Source organism: Chelmon rostratus, chromosome 3 (genome assembly GCF_017976325.1).
Source record: "Chelmon rostratus isolate fCheRos1 chromosome 3, fCheRos1.pri, whole genome shotgun sequence".
Classification (NCBI taxonomy): domain Eukaryota; kingdom Metazoa; phylum Chordata; class Actinopteri; order Chaetodontiformes; family Chaetodontidae; genus Chelmon; species Chelmon rostratus.
This window is the reverse complement of record NC_055660.1, coordinates 15,698,411-15,716,120: the sequence shown is the minus strand read 5'-3', so window position 1 is coordinate 15,716,120 and position 17,710 is coordinate 15,698,411. Positions and strand designations below refer to the sequence as shown.

Genomic DNA, 17,710 nt, shown 5'->3' with positions numbered 1-17,710 from the left:
CATATCAACTTTATAGCAACTTTAATAGCAACTTTTTGCTAACAAAATTTATAAGGTGATAATTTATCAATGATGTATTAACAGCTTGTTTGCACTTCTTAAAAATCAGTTCATATAAAGTCCTGCATTCAAAACTTCACTTAAATTACAGAACAAAACTATTAGCATTAAAATATTCTTTAAATGCCCAAAGTGAAAGTGGTTTATTGTTGTTTTGCAATTTCAACTATTTTATGCACTATACACCTTTGCTTGGTTTGAAGATGTGCTAAAATAATGAATAAGCTGAAGCTCTGCAAACTGCTAATGATGCATGTTTGAATTTATAGTTCATTGTATGGTGTCAGGCTTGTTGTGCAGCTAGAGTAAAACTCTCTCTTTAACAACATATCTATATATGTAGTTATAACAATAAAATTTACAGAAAGTTGGCTTGTAAAAACACATTAACTGGAACCATCTCCTGAATCAGGATTCATCTTCAGAAATTCCTGTGGGACACTTATTACTTGGCGATGCCTGATTTCCCTCTAATCGCAGAAACATGCCGCCTGCAGTGCTGTGGTGTGGTGGTGTGGGTGGGGATTTACGTTCTCTGAGTCTGGAGGATATTGAGGATGTTGCTCTGGGTGGTTGCTGTGATGTTCAGCCAGACGCTGGTCAGCAGATGGCCCATTGAGCGGCTTCCTGGCAAGTCAGAGCTGCCCCCAATGTACAGCCACTTCCCCAGCATCTGGATCACACAGAATATGTGACAGCGTTTCTCAACAGTGTGGGCTTGTGGGAGATTTGTTTGATATACTAAATTAAATGTTATTTGGAGCTAATGCTAATGTTCTTGAGACCTGATCACAAAATGACACCATACTGAAATTTGGTAAAGCTTGGTTTTAAACGTCTGGACCAAATATTTTCCTGATAATCAAGATGTTTTGGAGGAAAGAAAGTTGTCATTTTGTTCTAACTGCAGGTAAAATAGAGACAGTGTTAATTTGGTACATGTCAAATTTAATAATTCCAATGAATTGCCCACTCGGGAGGATCTTAGAGTAGAGCCGCTGCTCCTCCACGTCGAGAGGAGCCAGCTGAGGTGGCTCAGGCATCTTCAACGGATGCCTTCTGGACGCCTTCCTGGGAGGGTGTTCCGGGCATGCCCCACCGGGAAGAGGCCCCGGGGAAGACCCAGGACACGCTGGAGGGACTATGTCGCTCAGCTGGCCTGGGAACGCCTCGGGGTCCCCCCGGAAGAGCTGGAGGAAGTGTCTGGGGAGAGAGAAGTCTGGGCTTCCCTGCTTAGACTGCTGCCCCCGCGACCCGGCCCCGGATAAGCGGAAGAGAATGGATGGATGGATGGATGAATTGCCATAGCATGATGTAGCTTTAGTCGGTGCACAGCAGGTCAGATGAATGTGCAAAAATGTGATTTGTCTACAAACAAGCATAAAATAGAGGAATAAAGTTCCCAATAAAAATGTAATGATTAAGGAGTATTTGCCTGTGTTTTAATGACACTTTTCTTTCAAGGTCATTCCTGTTTTCTTTGTAATTTCTTCCTTATTTAGCTCTTTCCAGGAAACTTCTCAGGAAATTATCAGGAAATTAAGGACCAGTACAACAAAATGTTATCTGAAGTGATCTGCGAAACTTTTCATTGGGGCCCAAGAAATGTGTTGAGTTCACTGGCCAAAAGAGAGAAACCATGGTGCATGCACAGCGCGTTTTATTATTATATTTAGAATGGTAAAATCTTATTTATAGACTGTAAGCTGTCTCCTGTGGTTAAACAGTATTAACAGTATTACAGATACCGCTTTTCAAACTGAAAAATACATTTTAAGGTAAGTTATGGTTCCACTTTCACATTAATAAGGATTATATATTGCCATATTCTGTCTAATCAAAACTGAGGACAGTAGAGTTTGTGTACTTGTGCAGTATGAATATATATTGACACTGATATGACTTCTTAAACAGAGGAAAACATCATTTATCTGTCTAACTGGGTTGAAATCAAACAGATACTCAGGATGCAAAGCAAAACAGACATGGTGGACTTACGTCTTCATTGCTGACCATTATTGGTTTTACCAGACTGCCACAATCGCTCAGAGGAGCAGAGCGTCCCACTGAGAGAAGACTCAGCAGCACAACAGCAGCAGCAGCACACTTCATCCTAGAAAAGGCTTGTTTTTCTCAAGCTTGGCCTCCCAGTTTGCCCTCCAGGCTCAGCTTTTATTTCGTCTTCAGGTGTAGCTCTTTACCGCCTGCCACAGACTTGTTATTGTAGCAACTGCATCTCACCGTTCACCACTCTGTGAGCTGATGTAACCAAAACAAACAGCCCAGAGGAAGAGAGGAGAGACTTTGGCCTGTTTGAGGAATGGATGGAATCTTGATCCGGTCACAAGTAGCAGCGGAGGTTGTCACACGCAGCATGTGTGCTGATATATTATATATTCGATAATCACTCTGATAATCCTCTCTGATCTGTCACGAAGACTCAGAAACACATGCAATCAATGTAAAGAAAAAAAGTGTGGTTTAATTTAACATATTTTCATATTTGTTGTTTTTAGTGGGAAACAGAAGCTTTCTTTGGTCATTCTAGCCATGATTTATATTATTCTTTCAGCCTGAACCGGTGGTGCCGGGCACATTCAGATAAAGTCGCAATACCACAAAACAAAAATACTCCATTAGAAGAATAAGTCCTCTAGTCAAGCTATTCCTCATTATTTTTTATCTCATGTCATCTTATCTTGCCTTGAGATTGGAGGGTTGTACAATGTTTCAGCTTCATAACTCCCCTGTACAGGCTTCTGTTATGTGTACTTGTAGGTATTAAGTGTGTCTGTATATATTATATTATTGTGCAAATGTAAAGAAAAAATAAAAAACATTAGAAGTATTTAAGTAGTCATCCAACTACAGCGTTTACATTTTAAAATGTGTAAAAAGTAAAACTTATATTTGTATAATTAAATTTCACAAGCTAAAACAGAAAGTCATTTAACTACTGTTTTCAAGATCAAGAATGAACTTTAATGTGTAAGTAAGATGGAAAAGGATGAAAACACAACAGCTCATAGTACGTCGAATGAGCAAATCCAGTCGCTGATGAAGACCATGTGACACAGTTGAAAGCCCCGGGGAAAGCTTCCGAGTGAACCTTGAGTTGCCATTGTTTTGCCAAAATATTATTGTTTTATTATTGGCGCATTAACATAAAAGCAGCATTTTATGTTGCAGCTGGCTGATGTGGAATTGGTCTTAACTGCTTTAGATTCGTATATATGCACTGTTGGGTAGTTGAATCCAGGACAATCCTTATTTTGTATTCTAAGCACTTAGCAGAAAGGACATAAAAACTGAGAGACTCATAATCAAACATATCATTGTGACTGTTGGCTGTAGCCAGGATTTTTTTTTTTTTTTTTTTTTTCAAACCTAATATTTGAAGTTGACTTGAACTTTGTCCTCCCCTCCTCCTATAAGCCTAGCTGTGCTCTGCCAGTTGATCCCCACAGAGCTGCGGCCCTTCAAAGAAAAAATGATATTGCAGCATTAAATGGTGGGATTTTCTTTTAATCATGTAATTAAAAATTGTTAAACTCACATCCGCTCCTCCATCTTTCCAGAATCTTAGAACAAGTAAATATTTTTGATTTAGGAAGCGTAACATCTGACACAAGCTGTCTCCTACTCTCTGTATGTGCACTGGAGGTTTAAGGTTGCTGCTGCGGTCTTAAACTGAGATTTAAATTGAGCACAGAGAAATTTTCCCTCCTCGGCAGATAAATGTGAAAGCAAACTCTGCACATGCGTCACTCTGCACGGTGAAGCTCAAATTCATAACAATATGAAAAAGCGTTTTGAGTGGATGGTCACAATATTTCAGACCCTAAAGGTGATTTCTAAAATAATGGGTTTTGACAACACTGTTACCAACAACTGTGAAAAATTAGTATGAATCACTTTTGGGAAGCTTAATTGACATGTGAGGAATTAAAGGACTATTTAACTATTTAAAAAAAAGAAGAAGAAAAATCACAAAACCAAATCTTATCAAAAGTCTTTTTTTAATTGAACTTAAACTGAGAGGTCTCTTTAGATGTCTTCATACAGGACAAGAACAAAAGGACAACAAATTAACAAATGACAGAAAAAGAGCTAAATCTGATCGTCCTGACTATACAGTGAAATCTGTGAGCCTGACCTCGTTGTTACAGCAGTGCTCTGAGAGAACGGCTGGAGTCAAGGAGCAGGAGGAAGGAGGGGGTATAAGACAGACAGACTGATGCCCTGCCTGATGTCGGCTAGTGATGGAAAGACACATGAAGTTATAAGACGACGACCCCTCCTTCAACACCTCCTCCGCTCCATCCTTTCTCTTCTGAGGTGATGGTGAGGATGAACGACAGTGGGGTGGAGGAGAAATGAGACTGATGGAGACGGGAGTGACGGGGCGCATCCATCACTCTGTAACTTCCTGGTTTTCCTGGGCTCATCTTCTCCCTTTGTTTCTTTCTCATCTTGGTGGTGGGAAACACAGAGGGACAGAGAGACAGACAGACAGATAGAGGAAAAACAGGAGGTGCTGATCACTACTCCATGGCCTCCTGGTTCTCTTGGTCTGCGCTTATCTCCTCGCTGGCCTCTTTGCCCTCCTTGCTCCTCTTGCTCTTCTTGTGTTTGTGCCTCCGGTGACTGTCGCCCTCCTCGCTGTCGTGCCGCCTCCTGCTACTGCTGCTAATGGAAGGAGACGGACGAAAGGGCAGAAAGGGCAGAAGAGGTGAGGAGGGGGGAGATTCAAGAGGTAGAGGAAAGAGATCAGAGTGAGTGTAAAAGGACAGGGAGGGAAGGGAGATGAAAAGGTAAGGGGGGATAGAGAGAGACAAGAAGATCAATGAGTGAAAGAAAGAAAAGGTGAAGTGAAATGGTGCAGAGAGGCAGCGTGGTGCCAAATCAGCTGCCAATCTTCCAGTTCTCACACGGCAGTTTATACTTAAAATGACAGCAGATTTCCAAACTCCTTGTCATTGTTTAAACTATGCGTCCTGGATTTCAGAGACGGACTGAAGCAGCTTCTTATTTCAGCCTGCAATTTCCTCTGTCACTGGATAGAAACCTGCTTTTACACCTGCCGCTGGCAAATTTTATATAAGCTGCATGCTCATTAAGCTAACATTAGCTCCATGAGTTGTTTGAAAACTGAGGGGACTATTATAAAAAGGTTTTAAATGTGCACTTTACACTAAAAGCTGAGGCTAACAGTCTGCATCTTCGCTAGTTGATTCATAAAAGGAAAATAAGGACAGTGTTCTTGTGCTGTGCTGCAGAGCCATGGGTCAAATGGTCTTTTTTTTATGTACCTGCGAGAGGACTTGTGGCGACCCTCCTCTTTCTCTCTGTGCCGCCTCTCTCTGTGTCTCTCCTCTTTCTCTCGGCTCGACCGGTCACGATGTCGTTCTCCGTAACCACGCTCCTGGTACTCACGGTAACGATGCCGCTCGTCGTCGCTGTGGCAGTTAAAAGAACGAGAGGTTTCACATTAGTATGACTGCATATCTACCAAACACCTTCTCTGGTTAAAATACAGCTTTTTAATGTTGCAGTAAATTACCAAATATTTTTAAACAACTACAGCGCCACTCCAGTCGATGCTGAAAAACATTGTTTGCTACCTTGTTTGTCACATTTGGTGGTTTCACAAATGTCAGTCTACCCCCCCCTCTGACATGTGAAACATATGCACACGTGTGCTTGTGTGAATGTGTGTGTTTGTGTCCCTCTCACCTGGTGTAGCTCATAGCTGAAGGGCTGTGCTCCCTCTCTCTCTCCCGCTCATGCGTCCTCTCTCGGGGCCGGTCTCTCTCCTTCTCTCTCTTGTCGTCTCGACGGGGATAGTAGTCCCATGGTTTAGAGTTGTCCATCATGGGGGGCCAAGGTGGAGGCACACCTCCAGCCATGGGTGGAGGGTATGCACCTGAAAAAGGTGAGCAGCCAAAGTGCCAAATAAATAAGTGATAATGCAAATCAAACAATTTGAACATACTTGTGTTTCCAACAAAGCAAGGAATGCACATTTGCTTTAATCTGTCAAAATATCCTTGTTTGCACTTTTGCAACGTTAAAGCACATTTCAGTGATCGTTTTCGACAAACGTTTGTCACAACAGGGCTCTCATCAATGGACTGAAAGCAAGTTCTTACATTTGTTGGGTTGCTGCGGTTTGAAAAACAGATTATGATGTAAAGCCTCCTACCTTGAGGGAATGGGTAGGAAGGGACAGAGCGTCCATCATAACCTCCAGGGTGGCCACTGTGGAAAGAAAGGCAACATGTCACTTTCTGCAATGCTGTAGTTATGAAAAAAAACATTTTTTTTTTATCCACGCTGTCTGGGAAGCAATCTAGTAGTTTAACTTCGAGCTGTATGTTTATTGTAGGGCCTTAAACTTCCTTACATTCTAATTCACATTCTGTTGTATCCTCTTCAATTCAAGTTAAAGTATTTGACTTTATTTAAAAATGACTTAAAATCATCCACTTCTATGTAATGCAAATCTTTCAAAAAGTTATTTGGTCTCAGCTCTCACTAGCTTTCTTGGGGCTCTGCTGCCGTGGCAGTACAACAGCCAGCGTGTTTTGTACTTTTATGACCATGAAATTCGCTTTTCCTGCCTGGGGTGGAAGTTTCATTCCACTCAAGTATTTTGTTGGGAAAAGGTGTCTCAGACGTTGCACTGGCAGTATGTATCACTACCACAGCTGTGTCTGGCGTAAAGTCACTCAACTGCCACATTGGTGATTTCATCACCAAGAGCAAATTAAATACTTACAGAGAGATGTGTTGAAACCATCATTAAAAAAAAATTCTTCTTCACTTCATTAAATATCTGCAGCGATTTGAAGGCAGCAGGACAGATGCATGTTGATAATCAGCAGCCTCTGATTTGAGATGCAGTGTCATTACACTTGACCATCCACTGTGTTTACCTTCATTAAAATAAAAGGTACCACCACAGACAGTCTATAGTGGATGTTGCCACCATGGCAGATGTATGCGAGACAGAGATTTAATATATCAATTTCTGCAAGAGGTGGAGTCGCCCCCTCCTGGCCATCAGAAAGAATGCAGGTCTAAGGACCTTCGGCTTTGGCTTCACTTTTCAGACTCAGAAGCCTCGTCCACTAACTTATATACAGTCTATGGTAACCACGTGCATCTCACACAAATCAGACTGGTCCTCTATAAGTCAGTATTCTGCCTGTTTTTTTATGCAGGACACATTAAATTTCCACAGCTCATTAAACCTGGGCCTTACAGCCTCGTTCCAGCTTTCTTCAAACCAAACAGCTTTCAGAGCAATGATGTTACTGGCAGAGAGTGTATTTTTGAATCACCACACTCTGATCTATATTCACCTTAACCCAGCCCTTTTTCACTCTGCTGCATATACATGAACCTGCCTTGCACATGTCGATTTGCTTGTATGATTAAAACAGGACTTTTAGAGAGTGTGTGTGTGTGTGTGTGTGTGTGTTTGTTTACATGTGCGTTACCTGTCCATAGTGGGGATAATAGCAGGAGGGGGCCCACTGGGAGGAGGGGGAAAACCAGGAGGAGGGACAGTAATGGGCAACCCTACAATGGAGAAAGAGAGGATAAACTAATTGGAAACAATAAAACAGAGCAAATACAGAGAAACTCAGGATGGCGGCTTAAAATCAAATACATCAAAAAGACCAGCTGAGAAAGAAAAAGGATGATGATGAAGAACTTACTTGGCGGTGGGATGAGTGGGGGTGCAGCGCTGACGTTGGGTGGCGGAGGGAGGAAAGGAGGTGGAGGTATGTTTGGTGGAAGTGGTCCAGGAGCAAAGAAGGTGGGTATCTTAGCTGGAGTCGGCTCAGCATCTGTCTGTTCAGCGATCACCTGCAAAACAACAGACAGGAGGGGCTAGACTGACCACACACAATCAGCACCGTTTCTTTTAGATGGCTCTGGAGTCCAGCATCCCCCAGACTGTCTGTGTTGCTTATGCTTACCTGGATATTGTTGCCATCTAGATTGTGTCTGCGCCGCCCTTCAACCCTGCTGATGGTGGCTGTCTGCCCACCAATCACATCTATAGTACCGCTTGTCTTCCTGGGAAAATAACATAGAAAATAAAAATCAAGACACTGAGCAGTATCCCAAACTAAAATACACATTCACACCATCTACTTCCACACATCCGATAAGCAATGTACGTAAACTACATATCTAAAGGTGCTTTCTCACCTATAGTTTGTCTGCTCTGGTTCGAATCAGTTGATGAGTTTATGAACTTAGAGTGTTTTCCACTTCGTTCAGTTTGGTTTTACACACAGAAAAACTTCAAACAGACCAAAGTGCATCACTATACACAACATGACAAATCTACCTCATCCCAGAATGTAAAGCACACCTGGCTACAGGTCAGAACTGTCAGAGCTCTCGAGTGGATGTAATGATGACACATTTTCTAAACTACCTCAATCCTACTCTAGCATTTCTGTACTGCAATTTCTTGTTACTTATCGACCAACACATACACCAATACCAACATATCTGCATTAAGCTAATATCAGCCGATCCATATCAGCCTGACTGATTTATCCGTTCAGCTCTCATGACAAACACATTTAGAGTTGTTCTTTAGGTGTGGGTCAGTACGTCAGCCTTTCAGACCCCTTTAACAATTGTGTCCCTGAAGCATACATTTAAATACCCTGTTAAATGGTGACATAAGAAAACTATGCATCCTCAAAGCACTTAATGTTGCACCAGTTGGCATTTCCAAAAATATCACTCAATAAATCCCTCACAATTTTTGAGCTTTACTAACGCCTCATCACCCTTCTGTGCATCCTTTTAAATCAAAACACCACTTGCTGTCACACAAACTGCTTAACTCAACATCCTGTAAAAACTAGGAGGTATGATATAGGGCCTTTAAAGGGTTTTATTTGTAGAAATATGTAAGGACAATTCTGTTATGGTTGGAACTTTACAAAAGATAAATGTGAGATTTGAGATATATTAATGATCTGACCAATCACTACAAAATGGTCTTTTAATTTGAAGCAAGTAATTGTCACAGTTATCAACAGGCCACCAAAACAATGAGCAGTGGATTCGGCCAACATGATGATATTCTGGTGTCTCTTCCTCTTCTCTTTCTATAGATCTAACTTATGTTAACATTCTATGTTATCACACATGCACAACAACCACTCCAAAAATACAGAAAGATGGGCAAAAATAAAGTATCGTTGGGGCCTTGGAAGTAGCGCCGGGAGTTTTTCTGTGGTCACGTTTCATGGTCAAGAAAAACACCAGGCCCCTCCTTTTAGCACGTACACATTTCCCCACCAGGCCAGTTTAATCTTGTAGGGACAAGGCCATGCCCACTTACGTATAATAAGACATGTCCTGAACAGGCGGGCCAGTCCACTGAGGGGGAGAGATCCTACCATTTTGAAACAAAGGACAGGGGTAAAGGAGATGAGAGTAACATTGGCCCTAACACACACAAACACTCACATGCAGCCCATGGGATGGTGGCCTATTTTAACCACAGGGACACTGGTAAACCTGGAGGTGACCAGGTGTATTTTTGTGTGTCAGTGTGTGTCAAGATGGTGTCTAAGCACGTTGAGCTTAACACAAGAAATGCTTTCACTGTGCAGTTTCCTTCAAAATAAATGATCGCTGCTACACGGATCAGCCTTATTTTTGTATATAACAATCTGATTGAGTGTCCTCATTGCACAAATCTGATGTTTTCATCTGCCACTATTTTTCGTTTTTCCTTGTGTGTTTCCTTTGTTTTTTTTTTAATGTGTAAATTGAAAATGTACATAAAAACAGTAGGATGGAAACACACATATTGTTAGCTTAACTACTTTTCTATACAAGTCACTTTTAGTGGAAACTGCATGTGTGTTACATTACCAAATAAGTGAGGATGAGAGCAGAAGTGTTACCTGGTGACCTGAGTGACGGCGGATTTGTACAGACTGACAGGAGATGTGAAATCTGGCTTAGAGGTGTGAACAGGCAAACTGGATATGTCCTTCTCATTGCCTGTCCTGCCTTGCTGAACCTAAGAAAGAGCCAAAATAAGCGTGTTGATATGTTTCAATGTGAGACAATTAGCCTTGATTTTAAAGTAGATATAGTTAAACCATGTCATTCATACTGATGGCTGTATCTTCACAACAATGTGAACAATGTGAACAAAGGCAAACTGCCCTGATTCCAACTAACTGATGAGAGGGTGAGACTTATGAAAGCAGACAGGTGGTGAAATGCAGAGAAAAACAAACAAGGACAGAGTAAGCTCTGGTCTCTCACAGTGATCTTGCTTGTCACCGAGCCGACAGTGGAAACCTCCAGGCCCATGCGCAGCCTCTTCTGTTTTTCACAGTAAGCCTTCCATGTGTCTTCGTTGAAGCCGTAGTTAAAGTAGTCTGACAGATCCGCCCCTACACATGCGTGCACACAGAATTTGTGAAATACTGTGCATGCCTAAAGGAAGTGTAACACATTTTTACAGACCATTAGCTACAAGCACAGACAGACCTGGCTTCCTCCACGGTTTCTCTTCAAATGACTCCATTTCAGCCTCCAGCACTGGAACTCCATTTATGTTTCCAGGAGCATCCAGATCCACTCCCTTCAGCTTGGTGGCTAACAAAAATAAATAACAACACTTACAAACTATTTAGTACTCTTTGTGTATAATGTCTGTGTTCTGGGAGTTTTGAGCAAAACAGTGCAGAATAGTACAGAAAAGAAAAAGCTGTTTTATTTGGCCAAATAAGAAAAACGATACCTTGTCCATAAGGTCTGGAGCCTGTTGTCTTTATGTTGAGATTGACAGGCGGAGCTCCATAAGGTCTGAGAGTAAAAAAAAAAAAATTAAGACCCTGTCACTGATGTATCAGAAGGTTTCTTATGTTGGTCTGACAGGCTACTTGTGCATCATGTTGAAGGACCAACAAGCTCATTTTGAAAGGATTTTTACTTTGTTTACAGCAAAAAACAAAAAGAAACAAGTTAACTTATTTTCTTTAGCCAATAACCGTTCTTCACACTTTAACTAAAACCTACGTGTACTGCGGCGCTCCAGTCTTTATGTCTCCAATGGTGACGCGAACATCATCATCGTCATCATCACTGTCGCTGTCACTGTCAACATCCTCACCTGCAGCTTCACCTGTGGCCTGACAGAGCAGGAGAACAACAAAGGATGACATGAGGGCATTTCTTTAAGGGATGGGACAAAAAATTGTGAGAGGAATGAAGTCTGAAAACGGGGGAGGTAAGTACATAAACAAAGTCTTAACAGACAAAAAGCAAAGCACACGTCGCAACGCGTACTGTGACTCTGTGCATGCAAGCAACCTACCTCAGAAGCCACTCCATTCCCTGTAGCGTGTGCAGCGGCATCTTCTGTTGAAGCATCAGCAGGTGCACTGTAGATAATATGAAGCATTAAACAGCACATAACAACTAACAACTAAACATCCTAAACATCCTCAAAAATACAAAAGTAGTTTAGAAATGCACAGGCAAGCTGTGGATAAAAACTTCCACTCAGGATAAAAATCAACGGGAAAGAAGGACATGTTCATCAAAAACTGTGTAGAAATAAGCTTCAGTTCTCATTTTTTTAAGCTCTCTTAACCTCACAATCATGATGCAAATGTAACACTGGATTAAAAGGTACGGTTTGACATGACACAACTTAATCCTTAACTTTTTGGTTATATGTCTATTATGCTTCTTAATATGGTTTTCCTTTGTGTTGCTGTGAATAGCACCTACTCCTCTGAATGTAAACAGGTGTCTTCTGACGTTTTTAAATCAACAAATCCAAGGTGTGAACACAGATGGTAAATACCTGACTGCAGCATTCAGTTTGGCTTCTTCGTCCTCATCTTTGCTCTCAGACTCATCTGAAAGATGAAAAATGCGACTCGTTGCCTGCTCATGTTACACTTTATGCACAAAGTCCAGGAAAGGGCGATATCAAGGTTGAATACTGACTAAATATGTCACAGATAACTTTTTATCAAGCCACAGAGCTGCAAAAGGCCGACAAATGTAAATCCAACAGGCGCTGCTAGCTTAGCTTTCAGGCTAACTCTCTAGCTAATTTTCTCGTAACAGCAGCCAGTGTCGTTGGTTAGCTGCAGTTCATTAATTTAACAGAGCAACACACACACTGATACAAATCCCTGACGGCTAAGGGGAGTTGTGTTTGTGTACGTTAGAGGTCTATTTTTTTTTCTTTACCTCCATACAGCCATTCCTCCTCTTCGTCTCCAGCGCTGGCATCAGTGGTGGTTGTTTTGTCCGCTTCCTCCGCAGACATGTTCAGCAAACACGGAGCGCTAAACCGACCGCAGCCTCACGAAAACAACGTTCAGCAGAAGCTTCTAGACGCAGAAATACACGTACAGTTGCTCCCTTTAACGGAGAAGAGCGGCTACGTACAAATTTTAAGCCTTCATAGATTCATCTCCAACCTCTGCGAGTCAGCCTGAACCCGGAAGAGGTTGTTGGCGTCCCGCTAAGGTCAAAGTGTTGGTGAAAAAAACACGGCGCCACCCGGCGGACAAGATGCGCTTCATTCCGGTGGCGCTTGTCGGGCCATAAACCATACTGGCACGAGAGGTAAAGTCAGTGAATCACCAAATCGTTAAGATTCATCCTCTGGGGACCATGGATGTCTGCACTAAATTCATGCTGCTCTTTCCAAAAGTTACTGAGATAATTCAGTCTGGATTGCACACACTATACATAGAGATATGGTGGTGGCGGTGCAAGCTATCAGTCATTATTGCCCCAGGACCCCTGGGTGGATTAATCAATTTACAAATACACAAATAGCCTGTGAGGTCTGGCTATATTGCCTGGAGTCCCCCGGGGCTGAGGTCAAGTTCTTCCACACCAAATTGGGAAAAGCATTTTCTTTATGCACTTTACTTTGTGAACAGAGGCAATGGCATGTTTAAACAAAAGGGACATACTGCATAGATCCAGTGGTGCAGAAATCTCTCCGATCAGCATAATATTGTTTAAAATATCATAATGTTATGTTTTATTAAGATTTCCCTTAAGTAGAATTAAGGGCCATGGCCTACACAGATTAAAAAAAAAAACAAAACAAAACAAAACAAAAAACAGGCCAAGACCGAAAAAAGACAATAATATGTGCACAGTTGTGTCCACATACTTTTGGCCATACATTATAGAAATATGTGATAATGTGAAATTGTTAAATATAACACAGAGCGTTAGAGAAGTGCAGTTATGAGTGAAAAGTCAGTTTAATGGCAGAACTGTCAAGACAAAGAACATGGCACTCCACCCATAACTGCTCCAGCAGCAGCAGCAGCAGCAGCAGCATTAATGCTTGTAGGATTTATTGAGCAGCAAGGTATAATAATATACAGTGGCTCTGTAACTGTGTAGATGTGAAGCCAGCCATTACTGGAAAGAGTAAACATTCTTGATACATAATATATACATAACTTTTAATAACATTATTTGTATACCACTTCTCTACTGTCACACTTGAAAAATAAGATTATACAAGGACAAAAAAACCAAGATTAAATGAGACAAAATAGTAAATAAAAATGTAATATAATCCAGGAGATATAAATCAGCAAGTCAACTAAAAGAAAATGTACATTTCGCTGTATTTTAAGAGAAAATAGAATAGAGCGGCTCGTAGATTGCAGTTTAGCTGCCATGGCAGCAAATCATGGTCACCTTCAGTGGCAAATCCAGATTTAGGAGCTGACTGTACGGACCAAAGTATGTACCCTCGCTCGTATCGGCTTAGCAGGTCTTGAAGCTTGGATCCAATCCGTTTAATTCCCTTTGAGTGATTCTCAATTTAATTTCTCCAAAAAGCTATGCTGACTTTCTCTGCTAAATCTTGACAGTTGCTCTCACCCTGCATGTCGTATCTTGGTAGCTCAGGTGTTACACAAAACCCGCCTTTCCCAGTAGTATTAACCACATTCGTTGGCAGTTATCATTCATGTACTAACACACCAGGTCTGACTGCATTTCCATTCACAAATAGAGGTTTAAATGGATAATAGTTTTATTTTGTCTTAACTCCAGAGAGCCGTGCTCCGTAGGTTTATGAAATCGAGCAGCAGCTGCAGGATCATCATCGTTTAAATGACTCTCGTGATTGCTGCTGTGGTTCTGTTTGCACAAGAAGTTGCTCTGTTAATGCAACGATTATTGTTAATGCATTTATGGCTCTTGACCAGTTAAGTGGAGGCCACTTTGTCAGTAACGACGAGGAAATCTGTGGATTCTCTCACTCTTTCTCTTTTCACCACCACTTTAGAGATTATCACTTCTTTACAGTGGTAATTATACAGAGGACACGTTCACACATAGTTTGATGTATCTGATACTGACATGACATTAATAAGAATGCACGTGTACATAGACATGAGCATGCATGGCACACACACACACACACACACGTACACACACACACACACACACACACACACAGTGGTAGTTTTCTATTTGTGAGTACATTGAGTACTTTTTTTTTTTGCCTATGTTAGAACCACACAGGGGTTCATATCACAAGTATCTACTGTATCACTTCACATGTGTGAGCTTTTGTGTGGAACTGTGTGTACACAGTACACTCACACATGCAGCAGAGAGAGAGAGAGGGATGCCGCTGCTCTCTCAGCTAAACTGATCATGGAAATTGAATTAATTTCATTCACTCTGTCTCCCTCGACCTCATCTCTTCTCCAATCTCTGTTGCTCCTCTCTGTCTTTCATCCCATTTGCCCTTCTGATCACCTCCTTTCCCCCCATTTCATGCGATACAGTTCAACAACCCAACAAACTACATCCTCCAAAATGACTAAGGCTGCACTAGTTAAACAGATGGTAAATAAGATTATCATACGACAGAACTGTACAGTACAGTGAAGTACAGCAGTTGAATTTAATGGCAGTGGTGAGAACCAGGCAAGACAAGAGCTAAGTGAAGATTTTGAAGGAGGTCAGTGCAATTCCATGTCTTGTTCCTCTCGTTTTCCCTCAGGCTGTGAACTGCTCTGATGTAATTTCCTGCTTCTTTTCCTCCCTCCTCTCTTATCCAATCCCTGTCTTTTACCCCTCTGCTCTCCATCCCCTTGCACCATCTTTGCCTTTATTTACCCATTCCTTTCCCCTTCACCCTCCATATCATCCCATCTCTCTCACAGTGCCTCCTGTTGGCTCCGTCCTCCCTCCCTGCATCCATCCATCTCTCCTTACGCTGGATTATAGGGCGGTTTACAGCCTAGTCGATGCTAATCAGGTTTATCCAGACAGAGGGCGATCATTGGACTATCAGTAATTACACACGCTGATATTAGCTTACTCATATATGTGCCCTGGCACATTTTCAATCCACATCATCTCTGTGGATCAAGCACATGGTTATCTCAACAGTGTGATGCTGTACATGCCATCTTAACACGGCTGCTTCTACTCTTTTGTTTTGCAGCACAAAGAACCATCTGTTGTGAAAATAAATTCATGTTTGTTTCCAGTTTAGAATATGAGGCAATTGCAGCAAATGTGATTAGAGAAACTGTAATTTTTCCACTTATGTGCAATTAAATCCAGAGATCATAAATAACGTATTTTGCTCTGACTTTTTGCATTAGCAGTTAATTGCAAAACACTGTGCACAGCGAACAGAATTGTCCTCTATGTTAGTGTCTCAATCAAAAATTCGACATCTTAGGAAATGCACTTATTCACTTTCGGTTGGAGCGTTAAATGAGAAGACTGATGTCATATGAAGCTACAGCCAGCCGCTAGTTAGCTTAGCTTAGCACAGAGACTGGAAACAGGGGGAAATAACTAGCATGGCTAAGTCCAAAGGTAGCAAAATCCACCTTCCAGCGGCTTAAAGCTCACTAATAAACATGCTATATGTTGTTCATTTCATCTGTACAAAAGTGAAATATATAAACGACAACTCAAATTTTTACAGGGGGTTATATTTGATTATTTCTTGGCTCTCAGCAGTTACCAGGCAACAAGTGAAGACTCCGGGAAGTTACCGCGGCTGTCCAAGAAACAGCATATGACCCCCAAAATACGTCAAAATTTCTTGTACAGCTTAGAAAAACAGACAGATATGACAGTGGTACAGTGACAGTGAGTGTATTTCATAAAATGTTGAACTATTCCTTTAAGGTTGCAAGTAAGGAAGCTGTGAGCTCTGAACTGTAATATACATCACAGGATTCAGTGAAAGTAAATTACATCCAAGCGAATCTAAGGCCTTACCTCCTGTCTCTGAGGAAATGTTCTTCATTTTTTTTATTTTCTTTGACACACCTCTTAGTGCGATCTGTCCAGTGGGTCATAATTGATATGTGAAACACCACAACTGAACCATGGATGGACACTTAACAACCACACGGAGTGGGTAAAACAGAAAAAAAAGAAAAAACCTCCACTGTCTGTATTAAAGGCGAGGGAAGACAAATGGACTCAGATATCAGGTTCATAATGCCCAGTCAGCAGACAGAGAACAGGGTTGGGTTGCACCAGAAAAGAAGCTTGAGCTTTTGGCCAATCACTGAGAGGAGAAACGACGTGGCTGAAATGTGTGCGCGCCCAAGTGTGTGTGTGTGTGTGTGTGTGTGTGTGTGTTTACTCCTGTCAGTCTCGTGTGGGTTTCACGCAAACAGGCAAAGAAGATGTGTGTATGTGCCTGCCCGAGGGTGTGAAGATAGCTCCATTTGTAGGTGATTGAGTTAGGATGTGTGCATGTGTGTGCGTCACTAAAAAAGAGAAAGGAGAGAGAGACAGAGACAGAGAGAGAGAGGGGAGAAAGGGGAAGGTGAAAGAGAACGAGAGAGCGGGACTGAGGAGAGAGAGGAATGTTTTTCATTACGTAATCTAATCTAAGTGGCCATTTTTCTTGTATAAAACCTCTGTTGCCCTCTGCGAGACCGCTGTCCTCATCTATCTAAAAGCACTGAGTGAGTCATGCTGTGGGTCCATACACACACACACACACACACACACACCAAGTCATAGTGAGTCAGCCAAGATCTGCTATAGACGTTCACCTCAGTCATGAAAAATGCAACAGGGAAAGGCATATAAACTGCTCAAATGACACGTGAACCCGGTGGACACAATATGGATGATCGTGATGATGCACACAGAACACACACAGCCACATCTTTGTAGAGCCTATGGGCAGCTGGACTGCAGGCTGGTGAACAGGTGGATTGTACTTTGACACCTTGAGGCGGAGGTTTCCTTTGTCTGAGTGATTATTCAAGAGAGGGTTTCCATCTGGACGGAGAAATGTTTAGTTAATCTGTCACTGAAGCGACAGTTTTGGGAAATGGGTTTAGTCACTTGTCTGTCTAATAAGGCTTCAGCCTGCAGGCAGTTGGCATAGCTTAGCAGAAAAGACTGAAAGCAAGGAGAAACCGCAAACATGATTCTATCTGAATGTAACAAAATCCACCTACCAGCACCTCTAAAGCTCACTAGCTGATACGCTATGGCTCATTTGTTTAATTTGTCAACAAACAGAAGTGTAAAAAGGATAATTAGCTCTTTTATGAGGGGGTTATTATTTCCTGTCTTTGGGCAGTTG

The 17,710-nt window shown here is 41.8% G+C and overlaps 1 protein-coding gene across 4 annotated transcripts; it reads right to left on the bottom strand.

Moving 5' to 3' along the window:
• Positions 1 to 4,065: 4,065 nt before the first annotated feature.
• On the bottom strand, positions 4,066 to 12,586 carry fip1l1b (FIP1 like 1b (S. cerevisiae)). 4 transcript variants are annotated; one of them, XM_041933308.1, is made up of 16 exons: positions 12,331 to 12,586; positions 11,936 to 11,990; positions 11,441 to 11,507; positions 11,143 to 11,255; positions 10,865 to 10,929; positions 10,612 to 10,719; positions 10,384 to 10,514; positions 10,014 to 10,132; positions 9,443 to 9,496; positions 8,052 to 8,151; positions 7,788 to 7,938; positions 7,566 to 7,647; positions 6,266 to 6,321; positions 5,797 to 5,986; positions 5,373 to 5,519; positions 4,066 to 4,749 (listed from the first exon to the last, which is right to left on the bottom strand). In XM_041933308.1, exons 1-16 carry the CDS (start codon positions 12,407 to 12,409, stop codon positions 4,605 to 4,607), a joined length of 1,662 nt encoding a protein of 553 aa, XP_041789242.1. In that variant the 5' UTR covers positions 12,410 to 12,586; the 3' UTR covers positions 4,066 to 4,604. The 4 variants fall into 4 exon arrangements, with proteins under 4 accessions (XP_041789242.1, XP_041789243.1, XP_041789244.1 ...); XM_041933309.1 differs by having other exon boundaries at positions 4,066 to 4,746; XM_041933310.1 differs by lacking the exon at positions 9,443 to 9,496.
• Between the last annotated feature and the right edge of the window lie 5,124 nt (positions 12,587 to 17,710).

Coding starts and splice junctions, on each gene's coding strand:
- fip1l1b (XM_041933308.1), bottom strand. CDS start 12,409: ATGTCTGCGGAGGAAGCGGACAAAACAACCACCACTGATGCCAGCGCT. Junction 7,648..7,787: donor CCCACTCATCCCACCGCCAA/GTAAGTTCTTCA, acceptor TCTCCATTGTAG/GGTTGCCCATTACTGTCCCT. Junction 6,322..7,565: donor ATTATCCCCACTATGGACAG/GTAACGCACATG, acceptor TTCTTTCCACAG/TGGCCACCCTGGAGGTTATG.